The sequence below is a fragment of the Puntigrus tetrazona genome, unplaced genomic scaffold (assembly GCF_018831695.1).
Source record: "Puntigrus tetrazona isolate hp1 unplaced genomic scaffold, ASM1883169v1 S000000008, whole genome shotgun sequence".
In the NCBI taxonomy this organism is placed as follows: Eukaryota; Metazoa; Chordata; class Actinopteri; order Cypriniformes; family Cyprinidae; genus Puntigrus; species Puntigrus tetrazona.
The window spans coordinates 1,911,866-1,935,921 of record NW_025047688.1 but is presented as its reverse complement, the minus strand read 5'-3'; the positions used below and the strand labels follow the sequence as shown (position 1 = coordinate 1,935,921).

At 36.8% G+C, this 24,056-nt stretch overlaps 2 protein-coding genes across 4 annotated transcripts; one reads left to right on the top strand and one right to left on the bottom strand.

Moving 5' to 3' along the window:
- Positions 1–2,172: 2,172 nt before the first annotated feature.
- Positions 2,173–11,275, bottom strand: zgc:152951 (uncharacterized protein LOC569013 homolog). Of its 3 annotated transcripts, none has more exons than XM_043229615.1 (10): positions 11,143–11,275; positions 10,544–10,825; positions 9,528–9,838; positions 9,322–9,436; positions 6,104–6,180; positions 5,710–5,907; positions 5,478–5,615; positions 4,632–4,721; positions 4,383–4,526; positions 2,173–3,939 (listed from the first exon to the last, which is right to left on the bottom strand). In XM_043229615.1, exons 3-10 carry the CDS (start codon positions 9,765–9,767, stop codon positions 3,811–3,813), a joined length of 1,131 nt encoding a protein of 376 aa, XP_043085550.1. In that variant the 5' UTR covers positions 9,768–9,838; positions 10,544–10,825; positions 11,143–11,275; the 3' UTR covers positions 2,173–3,810. The 3 variants fall into 3 exon arrangements, with proteins under 3 accessions (XP_043085550.1, XP_043085549.1, XP_043085551.1); XM_043229614.1 differs by having other exon boundaries at positions 9,528–9,775; XM_043229616.1 differs by having other exon boundaries at positions 9,337–9,436; positions 9,528–9,775.
- slc37a1 (solute carrier family 37 member 1) lies at positions 11,264–23,782 on the top strand. Its single transcript, XM_043229597.1, has 20 exons — positions 11,264–11,375; positions 11,801–12,081; positions 13,374–13,455; positions 14,681–14,789; positions 14,896–14,974; positions 15,730–15,865; positions 15,969–16,045; positions 16,226–16,392; positions 16,500–16,552; positions 18,582–18,659; positions 18,734–18,862; positions 18,943–19,033; positions 20,420–20,482; positions 20,876–20,961; positions 21,081–21,129; positions 21,250–21,323; positions 21,427–21,505; positions 21,603–21,700; positions 22,106–22,170; positions 22,299–23,782. Exons 2-20 carry the CDS (start codon positions 12,026–12,028, stop codon positions 22,312–22,314), a joined length of 1,587 nt encoding a protein of 528 aa, XP_043085532.1. The 5' UTR covers positions 11,264–11,375; positions 11,801–12,025; the 3' UTR covers positions 22,315–23,782.
- Positions 23,783–24,056: the final 274 nt, after the last annotated feature.

Here is a 24,056-nt window from a genome sequence, read left to right as displayed (position 1 = left end):
GAATAAGTATGAGATTGTTTTGGCACAGAACACATTCAACACACATTACTGAGAATTTGTTCAGAAAACTGAGACCATGGTGCTTTGTTAACAAAAGATAAAACTGCATGAAAAGCTGCTGATTCTCTGTCTCAATTCAGCTTTAATTAAAAAAAAAGATTTTTGAACTTGTCCTAATTGTTCAAAATCAAAACATTACCAACCTAAACAATAACCATCCAATCAAACCCAGTTTACCAAGCCAGTGTGCTTTAATTCAAATGGCCAAGAACATAAGACCACCTTTGTTTTTAACCAAACAAATTTAGCTCATGGAAACTACATAAAAATAACACATTGTGATTAGATGTACTCTACATGACACATAATACATTTCTTGACTCAAATATGGCTGAGCCTATTAAAATTCACCCAGGGAATTCCTGTTATATGCTGATTAAAAAATACATACATAAAAATATTTCCCAAGATTACAGTGAACGTCTGCATCTGTGCCTCAGGTCCACGCATGTTGAAGCCAGTGACTTTCAATTGTTAGACTCTTGGCATTTGAAAGATTGACATTTTGAATGGTTTTATTTTTTTAAGACAAAAAACTAAGCCTGCTATATAAAGTTGTTTACTTCAACATGGGCAAAAATGTACTTTCCAAAAAACCGGTGTACCACACATTATTGAGTCATGCGTGGCTTTTCAAAGGCTTCGTTTATCTACAATATCTTTGTTTCTTGTCGCTAAGACTTCTGCTCATTTGATAACATTAGGCATTTAAATCTTGTGGTTTTATTTAGCATGTCTGTTCGTGCAATGTGGCAAGGCGAGCTCATCAGCTGCGGTTAATATGTTGTGCCATTCGAGGCGTATCGTGAAAAACAACAGTGCTGTGGTTGGTGGCCTGAAGAATTAGCCAATCTCACAGTCACAAACTCAAATGATGCTCAAGGCAACAGCGGTGCAAAAAGCTTCAACAGCCTGCAAAAGTCTTGAAATCTTTCAAATTAAGGCTGCAAGATGGTGGAACTGCGCTATTTTGATTTTAGACATAATGTACTGTGCATGACAGCGATGACTATCCAGAATTTAATAAATAGTGCCTTTCAGAGATAAGGACATGTTGAGAATTTGAATGTCGAAAAACTACTTTAAAAATTATTCCTACATATAGTCACTAATCAAGAAGGCAAAAGTGACTATTTAACCAGGTTTATTATAGTTAACGAAATCTAAAATGATGTAAATTAAAAAATGTGCAAAATGCTGTTATTTAAAATTAAAAATTAAAATAAATGTTTTAATTCAGTAGGTAACTTGAATAGTTGTATTAAAAAAACTAAAACCCAAAACTGTATAGACATAATGATGATGATAATAATAATAATAGCAATGTTATCAGGTATATAATGTAAATATAATGTAACTAGGATTAAAATGAAAACAGAAAATGTTTTATAAAAACAATTAGAAATGCTATATTAAAAAAAAAAATAGCAAAATAAAAATGAAAGCTAATAGCATCTAATTATATCAATAAAAAAAACAAGTATCTTAATGATACTAAAATGACTACTTCTTACAGACAGTCAGACGTTGAAGTGAAGAAAAATAGAGACAAACCACATATTAAAAATGATAAAGGTCACATTAACTGATAGTGTAGTAAAAAAAATCTGTTCTCTTTTTCAATGACCATTATTAGATCTCTATATAAACATGCATTTTCTTATTGAAGTTGAACATAAAGCAACAGTGCCTCCCCCTGAGTATCACACACACTGCAACAGGTCAGTGATTTTGAACTAGTTTTGCTTCAGAACCAAAACTACATTGAACATCAAGTGGCGAGTGGCAAAATGATTCCGTTCTAAGCAAACGAACGGAACAGATTAATATTACCGTGAATTTCATAGGCAAAACAAAATGCAAAAAATCAATTTGCATGACATTTGGTTTCTAAATGACTTAAATTTCAATAGTTTCATGCTCTCAGCAGTCAATAACTGAATGCATAATATATGTCACACAACCTGTTCACGTTACATCTGTCTAATCTGGTTCCTTCTACCAAGGGACAGATGAATTTGCTGAAAAAAAAAAACAGCTTCATTTGAGATACAGCCTTTGAAGTAAACAACAAAAGATAGACTCAAATCATCAAATCTGGCACCAACAAAAATAAGTGCACGTCATATTTTATTTCATCGTATATCATCATTGTAGTTTATTTAGAAAAGACAGTGCAGTATTGCTCCAGTTCAAATAAATAATCTCCATGCAAAAGTATCAGTCTTATCTTGACATTTAGTTCAGGTTCATTGCATGGCATTGATATCCTTTCTTACAATAAAAGAGAAAAGGATGAGGTAACTCTAGGACCTTCTCCCGGGCGAGCTATGATTCAGCAATCTCTTGCGGATGAAAGTCTGAAATGAACTGATTTCCTGAAGCAATGGGATGTGCGGTCAAGTGGAGGAATATGACTATATCGGTCTCATGCAGAGGTGAAAAGGCACTGGCTGAAACAAGAAGTACTGAACCTCATTTTACTCGTGCATCTCATCCCACAGCGTCAGCCCTCGCAATACTATACCATAGTATCACATGCATCACTATTAAATTACATGCTTACAGGAAAATCAACATCTATTAAAACAGCGTCTATGTTCCTCGTAGACTCCAAGAGGATTTTCTCTGCCTAAAGCCTAGGCAGGTGGGAAAATCGATTTGCATAAAGTTTCGGCCTGGATCTCATTTTCTATAAAAATATTACGGGAATTCTCGTTAACTCTCGATCAAATCAGACACAGGGCGTGCAAAACAGGCCGTGCTCACCAGAAACCAGTTATGAGATTGCATCAGCCCTGTCGCCCTTTCAATAATTGATCAAATAACATCATGCATTACAAAAAGTATCGGATGCTACCGGCTGGTGTTCTTGTGATGAACTGATACGGGACGGATGAAGACATCCATCATTCAGACAGACCGAGGGTCAACAGTACAACAAACGGCACAAACTAATCCATGTCTCAAAATCTCCCTTTAGGTTTTAGAGAAGAAACACGTCTAGACGTAAAACAGTGAACTCTGAAATCGCGCATGCACAGCAAATTAAAAAAATTACTTAAAATCATCACATAAAGCTATCAAATACCAGCAAATAGCTATCGAATATGGCTTAAAAGTAATACTGTATACTTTTATGATGATTCGTGGTGGAGACATTATTTCAATTGCGCTTAGAAGCAATCCTGGAAGCATCCGTGCAAATTTGTCATATGCTGAAATGTTGTAAAAATATACATAAGTACAGTAAATATTGCTGTTTATTAGTGTGTATTGTAATCTAAAAAAAATGATTATTTTTTCCTTGAGGTCTTTTGAAAAATTGTATATTACAAGCATAGCTTAATCAGTGCAGGTATGTTTTCCATGGGTTATTTTTTGCTTTTGATAGTGTTGCTGAAAACTACGTATTAAATAAATTGACAGATACACTACAATTCACGTAATAATGCAGAGAAATTAAAGACATCCTTGCATGAGAGTATTTAAAAACATGTAACTGCATAATAATCAGTGCAAAACACTGCAGTACAATTCTAGGTATAAAAACTTTGTTAGAAATAGTAGGCTGCGGTATCACGTTGCCCTTTGGGAGGCGGAAGAACAAGGTAAAGGGATCAAAATGCATAGTTTGGGGGTACTGTTGTGTTTTGAATCGCTCGTCTCTCCTGGACGTGTTCAGCGGAAACACAGAACCCGCAACGAGTCAGCGATTGAGCGATCATGTGCGTGAGAATGAGCTTTAGTTCAGTCTGAGCTGTTTATAGACCAGTCATAGGGCAGATAGCTCACTTTGACCTTTCCTTCTGACAGCAGAGCCTGTAGAGTCCTCTTCTTCCGTGATGCTCCCATATGCTCGGACACCCAGGTCAGCAGCTGTAAATGAAAACAATAATAACGGAGTATGTTTAAAGAAAGGACCAAGAAAAAGAGCAGTTCGTACGTTCTGCTAAATATCTCTTTAAGTGTTACACAGAAATTTTTTTTTCATATGATTTGAGATTACTATCAAACGACTGTATTTTAGCTTTCATACTAATTTCTTTCCATACATCCAAGGGGATATTTAGATCATCTCTCCAGGAAGCCAATTTAAATTCTGATGATTCTTTGGAGCATGAACATTTTTTTAACATTTAGACAGGTTTTGTTAACAGGTCTTCAAGAGGCGCCTTACTATGTTAAACATGATAAAGTATTTCACTGACCTAAATATTTATATACATCACACCGAACGTTACAGCTGTTGCTCTAAATGCAAACCACGAGATCATCTTCCACGCGCATGAATTGAGAGTGGTGATATATTTTGGTTATACCTTTTCATCGGTGCCTCCGAAATCTGCTTTGTACCACTTAAAGATCTGGCTGAGTTTTACTTCTCGTCCCACACTGTCAATCACGCAGCTGTCCTCATTCTCCAGGAACGCTTCTGCTGCAGCACGCAACTGACTATCAATGTCCTGAGGCGTGACACATGCAGGGAATTTGAATATAAAACACAGTATTTTTTGCACAGTCTGAAAAAAACGCATATATTAGTAAATAAGAAGACTTTGGGGATTAACCTGTGGTGTGTATGTCTTAATTGGAGGGCAGCCCTTTGCACCACAGTTCAGTGCAAAATGAATGAGAGGCTCAACTTCAGGAAGTGCCACCTAATGGATGAAGACACACATTACTAATGTTAACAGCATTCACAGACGCCCTTTTTTGTATTAAGTAGCTCCAAAATATCAGTAGACTACTGAACACACTACAGTACAGTGCATTCTTTTATGTTTTTGAAAGAAGTCTCGGTCACATTTTATATTCGGTGGCATTAACTACTATGTTAAAATATACTACTATATGAAAAAATAAGAACAATGTACTTAACATTTATTATTATCAATGAAATAAATAAATAATAATAATAATAATAAAAATATCTTACTGACTTAAAAACATTAGACTAAGACAAAGACACATCGGTTAAGCCATTAAATAAAAAAATAGTAAATAGTTTTTTTTTATATATATTTTAATTAATTTCAGCGTAATATATTTTATTTGAAAGCATTTTCTAATTCAAATGCTAAATAAAATAAACTTTAAATACTTCTTAGAAAAAGCTGCTAAAAATCTGATACCTTCCTGCCATTAATCAAAGGCAACATAAATCAGAATTCATATTGACATACAGGCTTTAAAAACAATCAAAATGTAGTTTTTTTTGTAGGTTACCATGACTCCAAGGGGGAAAAAAAAAGGTTTTGTGTGGTTCCATAAAAGAACCTTTCAGTTCCACTAAAAAGAACCTTGGAACGGAACAAGAACGATTCTAAAGATGTTAAAGATTCTTCATATATCTATAGATGCATATTTAAAAATGTATTATATAATGTATACACAGAATCTTCTTTCTGGGTTACCTGCAGCCGAGGATCGTTCCTGGAAAAGGGCTTCATGAGTTGTGCCACACCTTTACGATTTCCTCGAAGCACTCCATTTTCAATATCCTGCAGCGTGAACACCTCACCACCAATGAAGTAGCTCACGTAGTTGAAGAACTGGAAACAACAGAGCGCGTGCACAAGCACTCTAAACATTTCACGTTTACACTTTTTACCGTCGATCAAACCACTAAATCTCCACATCTCTTACCCGATACCTTTGCCATATGTTCTTGGGAAAGCCCAGACGCAGGTTCCCGTGGATGACGAGGGTGTTGTAGATGTTGATGAAGAAAGCCAGTTTCTCTTCCCGACTCAGAGACAGCAGCTCCACGCGCTGAAGCTGGACAGCTAGATCGCAGTACCTCTCGAAGCACACGCTCCGGGACACGGCCTTGTAATCAACTGTCTGGTCGAAAGTGGAGACCCAGACGGTCACAGAGACACGTATCTTTCTTATTTAAGACATAATGTGGCATAACGCTCCTCGGGTCATTCGCCCGCCTCAAACATCAAATGCATGTAGGCTTCGCGGAATCCATTGAACGCAGCTTTGCATCTGTTTGATATGCAGTGTGTGATGAGATGGTGAAATGGTGCGTTACCTTGCCATCTTCAGAGAGATGATCAGAGTAGAGTTTCAGGGTCAGAGTCCTCAGTGCCTCCGAAAGCTCACAGGCTCCTTTAGGCAAGAGTCACAAACCGTGAGAATAAGAATGACTGGGTGCGCAAGATGTGTGTTTCCAAAAGAAAATAACTGTACTGTGATGCAGCAAAAACATTAACGTTGAAGGAATGTTTACGTTTTAGGTTTTGTGATTGATATGTGCAAAAAAAAGAAAACAAAACAATAAAAAGTGTACAAATGTTTGTAACACAGCTTTATCCTGCTGAGTTTTACATACAAAAGCGCACCGAAACATTAGCATATTGCCCGCCCACTTGTTGATCTTTTCAGGTTGGTCTGAATGAAAATGCAGATTCATTCTTTGCCACTAGGAGACACTTTTGGAGAGTCAGAAGCTCATAAACACTGCTTTAAATGAAATCGACCAACCATGGGAGACGTTTGGGAAAATAATCGTTAAACTAATCGTTTGGGAGTATAATTGTTCATAACATTCAGGGTCAGTAAAATGTAAAAAATAAATCAATACATTTATTTAAAATTAAAATTTTACAAAATAAAATATACAAAATATTATATTTTAAAAGATTTCTATTTCTATATAAAGATTTCTATTTTAAATTAATTATGTTGTTTTGAGAATAAAGACAAAAAGTATCATGGTTTCCAGCAAAAGTTATTAAGCAGCATTACTGTTTTTTTCGTTAATAATAGTAAGATTTTTTTGTCAGCAGCAAGGTTTATGTGAGACTGAAAACTATGTAATGATGCTGAAAATTAAGTTTCGATCACAAGAAAGAATTACATTTTAAAATAGATTAAAATAGGAAACAGTTATTTTTAATTGGAATAATATTTCACAATATTACATATTTTAAGTATTTTTAATTAAATGAAGGCAGCCTTGGTGAACAAAACAGACTTCTTAAAAAATAATATTACCAACCCCGAACTTTTGAACATTAAATCTGATTGTGCAGCAGACATGTTAAAATGTTCAGCATCTGCAATAAAAATATGCTCCACATTTAGTGTCACATTTCGATGCAATGTGTGTAGACTTAAATGGAAGGCTGTAATTGACACTTGTCATGATTAATTCATTGCTGCACCTGTAACTGCTATCTTGATTATTAATTTAAATAATTGTGAAGCCCTAATTACAAAAGCTAAAAATAGACAGCACAGCTAAGTGCGAATGTATAAACCTTGATATTAAAAAATGTATTATTAATTATACATAATAATCTAAAAATAACATACATGATAAAGGTAACTGACTGCAGTTTATTTCCTCAATATTAGAGATTTAGAACAAACTCAGAGCAGAATTATTAAAGGACATCAATACAGTGCTGCCTTACAAACACTTTAATAACCAGCAGATAACTAATGTTCAGCGAAACTGGAAATGAACCAAGCTCATAAATTATTGAAGACTCTGTGTAACCCTGAGCTTCACGCTTTAGAGATGCATGCAAAACACAACCAGGTCTAGACAGGCACATTTAAGAGAAGTGAGGACAGAAATATAGGGTTTGATAGAGATATAGCAGTTAGGCTGCATGCTACTGTCTCTCCAGAGGTGAGGGCTGTGTTGGGAACATGCTCTGGTAGCTTAAATAAGACAAATGAATGTCATTAAAGTGCCAGTCACAGAGTTCAAATGCTTCCTCAACATCCAACTCTTCCTTCCCATCTACAAAGAGAAAACGGAGCCAGAATAATCTTTGAGAGCCAACACCAATGGCAAACATGGGTTAAAACACCATCCATTCTGCTTTTCACAGTATGTAAATAAAAATATCTTTGTGGTCACCGACCAGGAACTCATCATTACCTTTCAGGAATAGACTAGGGCTGTGTCTGAATGCAAGGGTTAGGTTCCAATCTGACACTATATTATAAATGTCCATTATAAATGTCTGTTTTTCCTTTTAACACTTAATAATAAGCTAGGAAACATTGTAGTTACTATATAAGGGTTCTTTTAATAATATTTATATACTATTATATTGTTTATGAATATTTTGCATTGCTTCTATTTTTACACATTTATTTATATTTATATTTTTATATTATAGGAACTTTTCCTGTCTGTATTTGTTTTGTCATTTATTAGTATTGCTTTTATATATAAAAATAAATAAATAACTTTATTATTATCATATATATATATATATATATATATATATATATATATATATATATATATATATATATATATATATATATATATTGTTGGGGGTTTAGTAAGTGAAATGTTATATTTATATATATATATATATATATATATATATATATATATATATATATATATATATATATATATATATATTCCATATAATGCTGACTGTGAGGCAGGGTTCTACAGGTTCTACAGGAAATCATGACTCATCCCATACCAATGCTGTCATAACTAAACTGTTTGTGGCTTTATAAAAATAGAGATAATTAATGATGCACCCAAATAAATTCCTTCAATGTTTTGAAATGCTCAGTTGGCTTTGTGACAGAGAGAGAGAGAGAGAGAGAGAGAGCTGAAATAAGCTCACACCCTTCTCTCTACACAGTCCAAGACGTCATGACAATCACCTCCCTCTCACACGTCTAATTCATCTGAAATGTGGAGTACAATACCAACTTAACCGTACTGGAATTAACACTTTATTGAGCAGGGATGCATTAAAATGAAAGACCATTTTAAATATATTTTAATATAAAGCAGTTATTTTACATTACATTATTTCAAATTATTGTATACTGTGTTTTTGATCAAATAAATGCAGCCTTGGTGAGCATCGGATTCTTTAAATAAACATAAAAAGTGTGCAGACCCAGTAAAAACTAGTAGAGCAAGTAAAAACCCAATGAAAAATAAATGAGCTGGTTTGCACTGCTGCAGTAGTCAAAGCAAACAGATAAATAGAGTTTGCCATCATCTCTAAACTAGAACAGGGCTGTGTTATAACAATTAATTAAATATAGTTTATATAGTGTATGAAAGGTGGCCACCAGAACAACAGGCAGACCTTTAAGGGACGGACAGATTCAGTTATCTTTCATCAGTATTAACTGTCATATCAGTGGAGAAACAGCTGGTGATGGGAAAAGGTCGGCATTAAAAAATACAATACGCTTACAAATAGCATGCACTACTCATTCGTTTCAGAAAACAGCAACAGGCATACTGACCTCCACCAACCTCACCATCAGAGTCCAGGCTGGTTTCCCCAGGAACAGGCGGAGCGTCCAGCGGCACAGGCTCCTCTCTCACTGACAGGACGAGATGCTCCAGCCTCTCACGATCCTAAACACACACACACACACGCACGTTTCTCCACAGGGAAATATCCAGCCGGAGGTAGAGAAGTCAGCAGAGAAATCTCACAGTTTCTCACCAGGTTCTGGAGGTCCTCGTTGTTTCCCACGTAGAGGTTATTGAAGAATATCTGGGGTAGGGTACTGCGGCCCGTGCGCTCCTTCAGTCGCGCTCGTAGCTCTCGGTGCTGGTCCACGTCTACGTCACACACAGGCACCCCTAACGCACTCAGAGTGGCTTTGGCCTGTAAGCAGTGAGGACAGCCTGGCACCGAGTACACCGTCACCCGTCCCCTCATGACCGGCCCGTCTTCCACCATCACAGCACCTGAAACACAAGCTCACGAAGCTGTCACCCGGATTCCCTGAGCGCTTCTGGCTTCCCTGCAAGCTGTAAAACAACTTGATCAGTTCATAAACTGGGGAAACGAGCCGGTTCCACAAATACAACTTGGTGTCCCGTTACATTTTTTAAGCATTAGATGCAAAAGTCCTGCATTAAGATCAGCTGACGTTAAGCTAAACCAGCAAGACAACGGTCTGGATGTCTTATTCTTTATCTTAACAAATCAATGTCATAAACCTCCAATATCTCACGCCATAATTATACAATATAGTATAATTGCGTTAAAACTCCCAAATTACAGCATATTTATTAATATATTTATTACTATAATGTATTTCATTTTTATTTTTTTGTCAGTTTAGTTTCCGCTCTGCTCTTTTTTGAAGGTTTCTGTTTAGCTTCCTTTTATTTGTGTCTCAGTTTTAGCAATTGATTTTTAACGGATTTTATTTCCAAAGTTCCTCCTGTAAAAACATATCAAACACATTTAATTTCACGTACTTGATAATTGTAAGCAATGTCATTTGACGACAGCAGTACCTAAATAAGTGCAGTAATAGCAGATTATTGGCGCGTTTTACCTCTGGTTACCAAAGTAAACGTTTGTGCACGAATCTAATAGACTAGAGTGTCCAAGCATCACTATTTCTAACATCCAGCAGTTGAACACGGGATGCAAACAATGTTTGTGAAGCTGAAATCACACACTCCCCGTCCAGCAGGAGCAGTGCGAGGTGTTTGCAGACGTACCTGCTCCAGAGCTGTCTGTCTGTCTCTCGGACTCCGTCTCATAGACTTTGACTCACAGGTAAACAGACGCGCTGAGAGGACTAACGTTCACCAGCCGCCGGGAAACGACCGAGCCTTGTCGTGCGGAGTCACTGCGGACTGTAACGCTATTCATAATTACGATATCCTTCTTCGGCAGCTGAGTGATACTCAAATCACTGAGTAGAGGAGCAGATAACAGGACTACAGAGAGACCATCATCCTCACAGCAGTGTGAAGCCAGCACACACAAGGCACCAGTTACTGAAAGAGTATAATATAATATAATATAATATAATATAATATAATATAATATCAAATATAATTAATATAATTCAAATATATTGCTTGCACTCTGCAATAAATGTTAATAAATAAACATTTTATTTTATATTTTTACATTTATTTATATTCAGTAACGTGCGACTTACTATAATTTTCTTTGCTCATGGGCTTATTCAATATTTTACGTTTTCTTTATTTCTTCATATTATTATTATTATTATTATTATTATTATTATTATTATTATTATTATTATTTAAAACAATTACGCCTCATTTATTTTGAATTGTTGTCTTACACTGCACGGGTCAGTTTCACGCCGCCGTAGAGTCTTTTATTTTGAAATGTTTTACGTCCAGAAACGGCAGCGTCAAAGCTCTCCTCTCGCGTCATCATACCACCCTGCTGGACGCGGAAGTGAAAGAGAGAGAGAGAGAGAGAGAGTAAGAGAGAGAAAGAGAAAGAGAGAGAGAGAGAGAGAGAGAGAGACGGTCAATAGAGACAGACGGCGCTCAACGGAGCCTGGATACGGTAAGACCACAGCACTCTTTTCAGTTGAATCATTCATATATGCGCTTATATCTTTGTAAAATTGTCTATCGGCGTGTTATAGATCGCATTTGATTAAAACGTGTATTAAAAAAGCGAGCCGGCAGTATCTGCGAGAGACACACACACACACACACACACACACACACACACACATACAACTATAATTATGTAGTACATTTGTTCAGAGTCTTTTTTGAATGTAATCGAATGCTTATTTCCGTGATATCGTTATGGTTAACCACGGGTCGACCTCATAGACACTTATTCAGTTTTTTTACAGTATGAGCTTTGACAGGTCAGACGTTTCCGTAAAGAGGAAATGACTGATAATGTGCTGTAAGAGAACCTGATGCTGTTTAACTACGCGATGCTTTGCGTGTTCACCTCCCTTTATGTGTCTTCAGGATCTAAAGCCACCGATGCGACTCTTCATAATGGGATCCCGTGTCTTTCCGATCAAATCACAAGGTCCTCTTGGTCAGAGATGGGTCTTGTGACTATATCTAGAGGCATCCTGCCTAACGTCTTTATGAAATTTACTGAGCAGCCGTAATACATCACACACACACACACACACACACACACACACACACACACACACACACACACACACACACACAGACAGAAGCATGGCACCGGTCCCACCTGGCATCCGCTTCTTGACATCCTTCAATAGGGACCAGTGGTGAGTTCGTCTCGTTTATAAATCTATATAATATCTGTCTGTTCAGGAGGCACACTTCTGCAGTTTCCATAGGGCTGTTTGATTTAAGGGAAACCCCATAATCATCTTTGTTCAATTCACAAATGCTCATTCACCCTGGGGACGCCGCGCTCTTATTGAACTTTTCTCTGAAAACCTAATTGACGCAACTTCGCGTGAAAGTGCCGCTCCAGGACAAACGAGCACGAAGCCTGTCAGTTTCGTTCATCTGATCCTCCCGGTGTTGAGGAGACCGTGCCTAAAAGTAAAACGCGGCGAGCGTAAGCGCGCGCACCGCCACGCAGCGCGCGCGCGTCTCACGCGCAAAGTCCGAGCTTTAAACGAATCGCGTGCTGCAGCAAAATATTTATAATTGATAAATATAAATATATTTTTTCTCCTACCCCTAATAAATATATAATACAAATAATTACATAAATCTAATACAATACACACACACTGAAATGTTTCCTTTCTGTGCTTCCCTCTGAAACTGAAGGAGATGTATGTAATATGTAATATGTGTACACACCTGTCCGTGTTTAATTAAAGCTTGCATTCCATCGCGTTCCTGCGTCATTAGCACAGTTTCAGGATGGATTGTGGGAAAACCGGTTCAGTGAGTTCCCTTAAAAGAGCGCACAGGCTAGACTAGGTGTGTTAAAAGTCTTATCAACACACGGATAATATCAACTTCTGTCCTGCTGCATTAGCAGCTAGAGTTACAGGATGTTTCTTTTAAAGACAGACTTGCTATGCAGTGCACTGTAAAAAAAAAAAAAAAAACGCTTTAAAATATTATGAATATATTATTTCAAACAACTTAATTTAAGTTTCTGTCAAAATTATATTTATTTGCAAATAAATTTCGCTATAATTTATGTTTTAAAAAAAACAGAATTCTTTATTATTATTTTTTAAATTATTATTACTTCTAATGTTTATTATAATTTGGTGTGCTACCCTAATGCCGTTTCGTGTGTATATGACTTTCTTAGTAAGACATTAAGCAATAGAGGGGTTGCGTTAATTTCTGGTTTATTTGCTTGTGAAGAAAAATTGTTTGCATATCTGAACAGCGGGGGGTATGTCATGAACCCCTCACACAGTTTAATGCCAGCTGCGTTCGAGCAGTATTCGTATTTGGGCTTGTTTTGGAGCGCTGCCAGAGTCTTTCGATCCGTGTTGTGCGGAGCATGACAAGAGGACATTTCCCTGTAAAATGTCCTTATTTCCTTATCCTGATTAAACTTTGCTGTGTTCGGTTCATACAGGTACAGGGCCTTCACGTTTGGCCTCACGTTCCTGCTCTACACGAGTTTCCATCTGTCCAGGAAGCCCATCAGCATCGTCAAGGTAACTCGAACCCTGCCGAACTGAACAAGCCCTTTAAAAGAGGAGCTCCCCTGAAAATGAAAACGCTCTCATCCTCAGGCAAAACATCACAATAACCCACAAGTTATCCAAGTTCATATTTTGTGAAGCAAAAAGCTTGTAATGAACAAATCTATTATAAGTTTATATGAAGTTTAATATATGTCCAACATTATCTGCATATATAGTGTACAGTATTGTGCAATGGTGGCATATACTAAATTATATATATTTTTAAGTGCTTGGTTACTTGGATTTATTTAATTGTAGCAATGTGTTTAATTTAAAAAAATATATATATATATATATATATATATATATATATATATATATATATATATATATATATATATATATATATATATATATTTATAATTTTTTTTTAAATTAAATTCTACATTTTCTTTGCACACTCTTGTTTGTTAACAAAAGTTAAAGATGTATTGTAAGTTTTTACTCATGTATTTATGTAAAAAGAGCCAGAATTATTCAGTTTGATCATTGATTCCCATCTTTTATCGTCTCTGCATAACATTCAGACAACACTTTATTGCCTACATTGCTCTAAGATGGCAAGATCAGAAGTATTCTCAGCAGCCCTGCCCTTACTGGAACTTGAAAGGGCTTCTTTGCCAGTTTCAGTCACACATTAACTCATTTATCTGAGAGCAATCCAGGAATCCATGGCACACCGCCATCTAACTATGTTGAACTTACTTTAGTCAGCCTTAAAGGGATAGTTCACCCAAAATGACCCACCCTTGAGCCTCTTTAGGTAAATACGACTTTCATCGTGCAGATGAACACAGTCAGAGTTATGCTGAATTATATTGCTTTTCCGAGCTTTATAGTGGCAGTGAATGGGGCCCGAGTTTTTGAAGCCCAAAAAAGTTCATCCATCCGTTAAAAAAAAAAAAGTGCTCCCCACAGCTCCAAGGGTGAAAAAACATCCATATTTGAAACTATACAAACCTTTTTTTATGGACATTTTATGCTTCAAAATCTTGACCCTCATTCACTGCCATTTTAAAGCATTGAAGCTTTTTCTAATATAACTGAGAGACTGCGATCATCTCAAAGAAGAAAGTCATACGATCTGAAGGCGAGTAAACCATTGGGTGATTTTAATTTTTGGGTGAACTGTCTATCCCTGCGCCATGTCTATGCCCTGTCGGCCTTGTCTGAATGCATGTGTGTGTTCATGTAGAGTGAGCTGCATAAGAACTGCTCTCATGTGATGGAGGCGCCTACAGAGAGCAGCAGCAGCCAGCGGCCTGTGCTTCACCCAGAGCTAGACTGCAGCTGGAAGCCTTTCGGTAAGATTTAGAGATTAGAGTATATTAAATTCACAGCAATATGTGTTTCTGTCACTTTCAGCCAGCGCATTTAATATTTGGCATCTGCGTCTTTCTGTCCCTACAGACAGAAATAACTATAAGCAGCTGCTCGGAGCAATGGATTACTCTTTCCTGTGTGCTTATGCCATAGGCATGTATCTAAGGTATGATACAAAACACTCAAGCGGTCATGTATATGTACTGAAATTGCTTAAAAAAGCGATTTTCAGAAATTTAGAAATGAAAATCTGTCGTTTGCCTGAGAGACGTCGGACTTGTCAAACCTTTCATAAACGCACCGTAAAAGTCAATAATTCAAGTCTGATTCGATTCAGGCTTTCATTCACATGCAGATATTGATCAGTGCACGCGCAAAGAGCAATCAAATATGATCAACAGGCATTCGAGCATGTCTTTGTGTCTTTAGAAAGAGCTTTCTAAAGACACAAAGTGAAGGAATAGAAATAATTCAGGTTTCATTACAATACATTCGTGACCCTGGAGCACAAAACCAGTCATAAGGTGTATATTTACAGGTATATTTAGCAAAAGCCAATAATACATTGTATGGGTCAAAATACAATTAATTATGCATAGCTAAGAACTTAATTTAGACAACTGCAAAGGCTATTTCCTCAATATTAAATTTTTTTTCAATATTTTGACACCTGATTTTCAAATAGTTCCTATCCTAAAAGCTTTCAGATTATGCATGAATCTCAATTTCAAAAAACTGGTTTTGTGTCACATTTATGTTGAAGATGAAAGTTATATGGTTTGAGAAGGACTTGAGGGTCAGCAAATAATGACAGAATTTAGATTTTTGGAATAATTGTTTACTAAAATATTTTGAAATGCCTTTTTAATAGGTTTGAACTAACTCGCCAGCATGCTAACGTTCTTCATACAATTTTTTCAGTGGAATAATAGGAGAGCGTTTGCCCATTCGCCTGTACCTGACCGTGGGCATGCTGACCAGTGGTCTTTTCACCTGTCTGTTTGGACTGGGATACGTCTATGACGTCCATAGCCTGGGCTTTTATATATTTGTTCAGGTGGGTGTCGTACAAAAGCGGTGTGAATTTTCAGCGTCACTAATCCAGTCTTCAAACCGTTCTAATGTCTAATTACCTTTTATTTGTTGATCATTGCGTGTAGGTGGCCAATGGCTTGGTTCAGACCACTGGTTGGCCTAGTGTTGTGACTTGCATTGGCAACTGGTTTGGTAAGGGCAGGTAAGAAGCATTACATCTCCCACGTTATGCTCAACGTCAAAACGTGAGCATACAGTGTTTTCACTTCTCAGACGCTTGAGTAGAGGCAATGCTCATCCCGTTAGTCGCTCTTTTTGTTACACTCCTCAAATGATAACCGATCGCCGCCCAAATGAACGCTGCGTGTGTGTTTGGTGTCAGGAGAGGCCTCATCATGGGTCTGTGGAACTCTCACACGTCGGTGGGCAACATCCTGGGCTCTTTGATCGCTGGATATTATGTCTCCTCTAACTGGGGTCTGTCTTTCATCGTCCCCGGAGTTATCATCGCTGCTATGGGAGTCATCTGCTTCCTCTTTCTAATAGAGCGTAAGTGAATGTGTCCTCTGCCTTATTTATTTGTGCAAGTGGGTCTGGGAGAAGGAACCAATCAAAGTGGTTGATGGATTTTGATGCTGATGCTTCTGTGTCTCCAGACCCTAATGATCTGAAGATCGCCAGTACACAGAGCTCAGCTCCAAGCAATCAGGTTAGTCCACCGTCTATTTAGTTTCATTTCCAATCATATTGGCCTTCAAGAATATAATGAATGTATGCTCTGTTGTGAAATTTGGGGCAGGGATTTATTATTATTATTATATATATATAATAATAATAATAATCATTCTAAAATTAATCGTGATACTTGATAGCAAATCAACATATTAGAATGATTATGAAGGATCATGTGAATATATGAAAATTCAGCTTTGCTTCACAGGAATAAATTACATTTTAAAATATATTCTAACAGAAAATGGTTGTATTACACAGATTTTTTTTTACAATATTATATGGTATTTTTGATTAAATAAGTGCTGCTTTGGTGAGCATAAGATTAAAAAAAACATAACTCTTTAAAATTTGAGGTTGCAAAAATAATATAATATATTACAATGTTTATAATGCACACATTTAATGTGGGTTTCAGATCCAGTTTCGCAGGCAAATTATTATTATTTAATTTTTTTAAAGAGGAATACTCAATCCAAAAAAAATCCATCAATGTGGTTTTTATTGGGCTTGTAAATATCATATTTCATGTGGTGTTTGCTATTTAGGTGACACAAACAAATCTAGTTGGAATCAGATATGCAGGGAAAACAAACTATTTTTGTTATATATCTTAACGAAACCTGAAAGACAGCCTGTGTGATCATCACGTAAGTTAATGTCTCTTCCCAGCGGTCTGAGGGAAAGGTTGGTTAGATAACATGACGCACTCGTGCTCGACAGCAGTCGCTATGACAACGGCCCTGCGGTGCGTACACCTGCGAGCCTCGGTAGAGCGAGAGGTGCTCCTCTAACACAGGAGAGTTCACGTCTCCGAAGCGCTTCATCAGACCCATTTGATTCGGGAGGAGTGGCTAATCAGGAGTAACGGAGACATTAGGGATGGAGAAAGGGGGTGACGGCTGGAGCAGATGTAGATTGATGCCTCTTTTCCTCATTGTGACTGTGGAGGAGGAATTAATCATATTCAAGTGCAACTTCAAACAATGTTTTTTTGTTTTGTTTTTTTTCAGCTTGCCGCTGCATAATTTTTGATTCTCTGTCATTGTTTACGCTGATACTTTTTGGTTTGCTTCTAAAGCAGCCTTAAATATTCACAGGAGTTAATTAATCTAAATTTAGGAGGTGTTGCACCACAGTGTTTTTGTCTAGCCCTTTAGAGTGAAATGGGAATTGGGTCAATGATAGTAGCATCAGAGCACAAAAAAACAAAAAAAAAAAAAAAAAAAAAAATATATATATATATATATATATATATATATATATATATATATATATATATATATATATATATATATATATATATATATATATATATATATATATATATATATATTTATTTAGTCTTTTTCTTCAGGTGTCCAGTGAAACTTTTAAAAACTTAAATTTTCTATTTATATATTCAGAATTATTTCCTTTTATATTTAGAATTTATAAATAAATGCTTGAATTTACATTTAGAAATTATGTTTTGTATCTGTATACTTAGAACAATGTTGTAGTTATAGTTCGTGGAATTCTGGTTTTCCTGTCTTATTCAATTGTTTTTGACCTCCGCCTGTCTCTGGATTTTGTTATTGCCTCACCTCCTATATATTTGCATTTACCATGCCTTCGTTTAATAAAAGCCTGCACATGGATCCGCACGCCTCGACCGCTCATTCGTGACAGTATATTAGAAAATGTTCAGAATTCTTCCTTTATATTAATTTGCTACCACATATTTGCATTTACGTTATAAATAACTATATTCGGTATTTATAAATAAATATTAAAGTTTTTTTTTCATATTTTAATTCATAATGTCTATTTAAATAAATGAATTTCGAAATAAAGAGGGAAGAAAATAGATTTAATTTAAGCTTCACATGCCCTGTGTTGTCATGATAATAATGTAATTAATGTAACAAATAAATGCAGAATATACCCCTTTTATGCTTTTTTTTATATTTTATTTTTTTTGTTAATTTGGCATTAACCTGCGTGTGTTTTTTGTTTTTAATCAGAAGGTTCATAAAAACTGGAATGGTGTGAATGGACATAAAGACCTTTACCTGCAGTACAAGCCAGGAGCTAAAGCACAGGTTTGTGTCGCTGTGTATTTTTCTGCCACTCACTCCTCTAGAGGTTAATTGATTGAGATGTTTGACCGTTTCAGAGCTGGGACACGGAGCTTCTGCTGGGACAGGACAGCATTGGCGTGTGTGTTCCTGTGCAGCAGGTGGTGGTGGTGAAGAGCGAGGCCGAACCGTCAGCCATCAGCTTCATGGGAGCTTTACGCATTCCTGTGAGTGCTGCCCGTCCGTCTGTCCATCGCTCATCGTGTGTTACGGCGTCTCTGACGTTCCTCCTGCTGTGTGTTTGCAGGGAGTGGTGGAGTTCTCTCTTTGTCTGCTGTTTGCCAAACTGGTCAGTTACACCTTCCTCTTCTGGCTTCCCCTTTACATCACTAAAGCAGGTAACTCGCAGCATTCAATATAGAGAGCATTACTGTTTAATACATTTCATCATTTTATTTTTATAAATGCATAAATATATGAACTATAAAATATTTCGCCCAAAAAAGAAAATTTGCTGAAATGGACTCCTCTTCACGCCATTCAAGATGTAGATTACTTTGTTGAGAAATTGAATCATGCATCACTTGCTTACCAATGGATCTTCTGCAGTGAATGGGTGCCGTCAAAATTAGATACCAGATTGTATATGCAGATATGGGTCCTCTTTTCGTAATATTGTTTTCTCCACTGAGAAGTTGTCTTTTCTGAATCAGGAGGGAATTTCAGCATTTGCTAATGAATCGTAATAAGTTGTGTTTGTTAACATTAGTTGATGCACTTTGAGCTAACATGAACTAACAATGAACGGTTGCATGGTTATTAACTAATGTTAACAAAAATGAATAAATATTGTAATAAAAACAGGTACAACTCAAGAAATTTGAATACATTTTTTAACTTGTAAAGTGTATATTTTAGATTCATTGCATTGAGATACCGGATTTTGACTTTTATAAGCTGTAATCTCTAAGCATCAAAATTAAAACAAAAAAGCTTTTAAAATCGTTTACTTTACATGTAATGAATCTGAAGTATTCTTTTTTTTTCACCTCACATAACATTAATTGTGACGGCACCCATTCACTGCAGATAATTCATTGGTGAGCAAGTGATGTAACGCTACATTTTTCCAGATCTTTTCTGATGAATTAACAATATCATCTTTATTTTACACTTACGCCTGTTAGTTTCTTATTAGCATGCATATTGCTAGAATATTAGCCATTTATCAGTGCTAATTAAGCTCATATTATTCTGTGTTCTGTACTTCTACATCCCTAATACCCTACCAAATACCTAAATCTAATAACTACCTTACTAACTATTAATAAGCAACAGATGAAGAATTTATTGAGAGGAAAAGTCAGTTAATTATTAACAGGTGTTACCTATTTTAAAGTGTTACCTTCAGTGAACGACAGTCCACTTTAGTCATTAACAGTAACACTGCTTAATACAGTGTCTCCTAACTCTTTATTTTGATGGGTCTACAACGTACAACATACTGTCAGAAACTTTACAAGTGCAAGTCAACTTAACCCTACCCTAACAGTCTGCTCTGAGAGTTAGTAGACATGTAGCTGCAAATAAATGAGAATTAGTCGACATGTGACTGACATGTAGTTACAGGGTTACTTATACTTGGTGACCCTGTAAACTTAAGTAGACCATTAAAATAAGGTGGAACCCCATCTACAAACTCACCTTAGATGGCCTGAGTATTGTCAGCTTTAGTGAGCTAATCTTTCAATATACTGTAGTAAGATGTATTTCCTGCTCCTCAGCTCACCTTGATGCCAAGAAAGCTGGAGACCTTTCAACTCTGTTTGACGTGGGAGGCATTGTTGGTATGTGGAGTTATCGCTCTTGTTTTTTTTTGTTAATGTGTAGTATTTAGAGTGACGTAATCATGTCATAAAGCCAGTTCTTGGCCTGTTTGAGACAAATATTAAAATGACGTGAAACTGTTCTGTCCACTGAGAACCGTACAAAACTACCTACGGTTGTCAACACTACCATTCATATGTTTTGATTTAATAAGATTTATTTATTTTTTTTTTTTTTCTAATAAGGATGCATTCAGTTGATCAAAAATGACAAATATGACAAAAGATTAGAGTCTGCAACAATCAAACACTTTTGTTTACCTCATGTTTGCAAAGAAGTGCTATGATAAAGCAGTGCAGACTAATGCCAAAACAAATCACGACCCTTAAGAGTGTGTGTGTGTGTGTGTGTAGGAGGGATCCTGGCTGGAGTGATCTCTGATAAGATGGGAAAGAGGGCCACCACTTGTGCTGTGATGCTTCTGCTGGCTGCGCCCACAGTATGTCATTCTGATCAAATACAGGGGCCTTGTGCGTTTAGAGGCTCTTTGCTGTGTCACCGTTGACAGTGGTGTGTGTGTGTGTGTGTGTGTGTGTGTGTGTGTGTGTGTTTTAACAGCTCTACGGCTTCTCTATGATGAGTCAGTTTGGCCTGGGTCCTACTATTGGTAAGACGTCCAATCCTAATGTTGCCTTTCATTGCATAAATTGCATAATAGCTTTTGACTGCCTTTGCCGCTATCTTCTATACAAAAATGCTTAGTGTTTGTATATTATTTGTTACGAAGGCATGCTGCTGGTGTGTGGTGGTTTAGTCAACGGACCATACGCTCTCATCACAACCGCTGTCTCTGCTGATTTGGTGAGAGTTCGTCTGCCTTTTACCAGTTCTAATGTCCGTATCATACGCTTATTCAGCTGTCAGATGCGTTTTTTTCTGATGTAGTATTTAATTTTTTTTTTAGGGCACACACAAGAGTCTGAAGGGCAATGCCAGGGCTCTGTCTACGGTGACGGCTATTATAGACGGCACTGGATCTGTCGGTCTGTCATATCTCTAGACGCTCACTGATGTTTTACTGTGGTGCTGTGTCATGCAGAGCTGAGAGGGGTCACTCTTGCACTCTTTTATCTTCTGCAGGTGCTGCCGTGGGACCTTTGTTAGCAGGGCTGCTGTCAGCACAAGGATGGGATCAGGTCTTTTACATGCTCATGACCGCAGACTTTTTAGCACTGCTGGTGAGTTCAAAAAGATGCAGCCTGCATTATTGTTTTTTTTTTTCTTCCATATAGATCGTTGAGACTGTTGAGCTCCCAAAGCAATCAAAAAACACCATAAAAGTAGTCCATACGCCTCATGCACATTTGAAGCCATAAAAGCTTTAAAATTTTTCATTGACCCATCTTTTTCTTCATCCTGCATTTTCATGGTCTGTTCACATCCTGTTTTAGCGATGCATTAACTACCAGTTGTGTCGCTGTCTATGAAGCTCTCAGATTTCATCTAAAATATCTTAATTTGTGTTCTGAAGATGAACGAAGGTCTTATGAGTCTGAGTAATTAATGACAGAAGGGTGAACGGACCCTTTAACTAAAGAATTCACAGTTGTAACAAAAATAAAAACTGTCTGTATGTTCTTCAGCTTTTACTGAGACTTGTGACGAAGGAGCTTCGCTCTCATAGGAACCGGCCAGGAGTCGCTGTCGAGTGAGTGCTGTTTTGTCCTTGTTTTTTTAGCTACACTCACAAATCAACGGCCAGGACACTCAGGGGACTTCCTAACTTCTATAAATACAGTTTTGATCATGCAAGTCTATTTTTCTGCTTCTTTCTAGACTGAAGGAACACTGAGCACTTTGCACTGGATACACATGTTCATCTCTGACCACTTCCTACCCTGGACCAAAACTTGACTGAAACCTGTGTTTAGTCCTCTGCTTTAGAAAGCGAACTCTTGTCTTTAGTCGATCAGTCCGGACCTGCAGCTCTGCCTGAGGTTGTTCTTTGGTTGTGACTGAACACGACTCAATGCGAGGTCAAGCCTAAACATCCCTCCAGTTAAATAATGCACAATTGCGCAACCAAAAGTAGCCTCCCTTCGCTGCTAACAAGGGGAATTTAAAATAAACGCAGTATAATTTCTCCTTCTAGATCCCTGCCGGGCACGCAGCACCTTCATTAAACTCGCAGAACAAATGTCCCTGTAGATAGTTCATAAATCCACTCTTGCATGAATTGTCACATCGAATTGAACGAATGCTTTAAGAACAATTTACACCGAAATTTGTTCCGCTCCTGTTTTATAAACAAGGCCCACAGAACGCAGAGCCGACGGTCAGTTTGTTTATGTATATACTACATGCCTTTCTATAAACCAAAGCCAATCTTATTAGTTCATGAGGAGTTGTACGTTATATATTTGGACTGTTTTCTGTGTCTTTCTGTGGTGGCTTTTTTATATCCTGTGTTTGTATATAGGGGATCCACTAGCCAATTATGGCCAATCATTTTCTTTTATTTAATTTTATATGTATTTATTTTTTCACTGCTGGCCTGTGACTTAATGAATAAACGTAGTGTTTCGAGTCGATATGAATGGAGGTTAGCATTAGTTGCCGTCGAACCACTATTTACCACACATTCGTATAGAAACCCAGTTCAAGCTGTTCTATGTCAATAACGGAAGATGTATCAGAACCGTGATCTCTTTTCTCTGTAGAATGCAGTATTAGAACTTTGAAAGCGTTTCTGTTTCCAGGTTTAAAATGTCTGAGCGAACCCAAAGCGTCTCCTTGACTGTAATTATTGTACGTGCACATTTAGGACCCGCACCTGCCTCTGCAGCTATAAATATTTAAAGTGTCTATTTGAATGTTCAGGATACTGTTGGATCGTGTCGTTCTGCGGCGCTAGAGGCACATGTAGATGTTTGGACCTCTTATGTAATCATGCGTGTAGCACGTGTGCATTTGCCCTTATAGGACGACGTAATCTAGGTAAATGAATGTATCTGTGTAATTATGGGTAGAACCCTGGTGTAATGAGAGAAAATACATTGTGCCTTCTTTCTATTTGTGTTTTTGTATAGGGATACGTCTTCGGAGCGTTCATTTGTAAGTTATTATCAGCACCTTTACACACTCCTTGTACAAATAGAGGTTTGGGAATTAGCTGTACTATGTTGCTGTGTACACAAAGAGGACATTTTCAATAAAGCCAACATAAGGACATGCATCTTCCTTCGTTTGTCACGGTGCAAGCTATGTGCTTTTATGATTTGATTATTATTTCTTAATGAATAAAATCAAATAATTTTATACACACGCAGGTTCCTGAATTCATAATTAAATATAGGATAATATATATATGTGTGTGTGTGTGTATATATAAATATATGCATGTGTATGTATGTGTGCATGCGTGTGTGTTTATTTTTTTTCACAGATTCATGAATGAATGCATAATTAAATTAAATGGATATATATGAATAAAAACAATGCATTATATACAGCAGACAGACAATTATATGTACGCATATATTATAATTTTTAATATTTAAATACATATAATCTGTCTGCTGTATATTATAGATA

What these genes read in the sequence shown, in the direction of transcription:
- zgc:152951 (XM_043229615.1), bottom strand. Translation starts at nt 9,767, where the DNA reads ATGGTGGAAGACGGGCCGGTCATGAGGGGACGGGTGACGGTGTACTCG. An exon ending in ACATATGGCAAAGGTATCGG is followed by an intron (nt 5,616 to 5,709) that starts GTAAGAGATGTG and finishes TGTTGTTTCCAG; the next exon opens with TTCTTCAACTACGTGAGCTA. An exon ending in TTAAGACATACACACCACAG is followed by an intron (nt 4,527 to 4,631) that starts GTTAATCCCCAA and finishes GTCACGCCTCAG; the next exon opens with GACATTGATAGTCAGTTGCG.
- slc37a1 (XM_043229597.1), top strand. Translation starts at nt 12,026, where the DNA reads ATGGCACCGGTCCCACCTGGCATCCGCTTCTTGACATCCTTCAATAGG. An exon ending in AGCCAGGAGCTAAAGCACAG is followed by an intron (nt 18,660 to 18,733) that starts GTTTGTGTCGCT and finishes TGACCGTTTCAG; the next exon opens with AGCTGGGACACGGAGCTTCT. An exon ending in CCTTTACATCACTAAAGCAG is followed by an intron (nt 19,034 to 20,419) that starts GTAACTCGCAGC and finishes CCTGCTCCTCAG; the next exon opens with CTCACCTTGATGCCAAGAAA.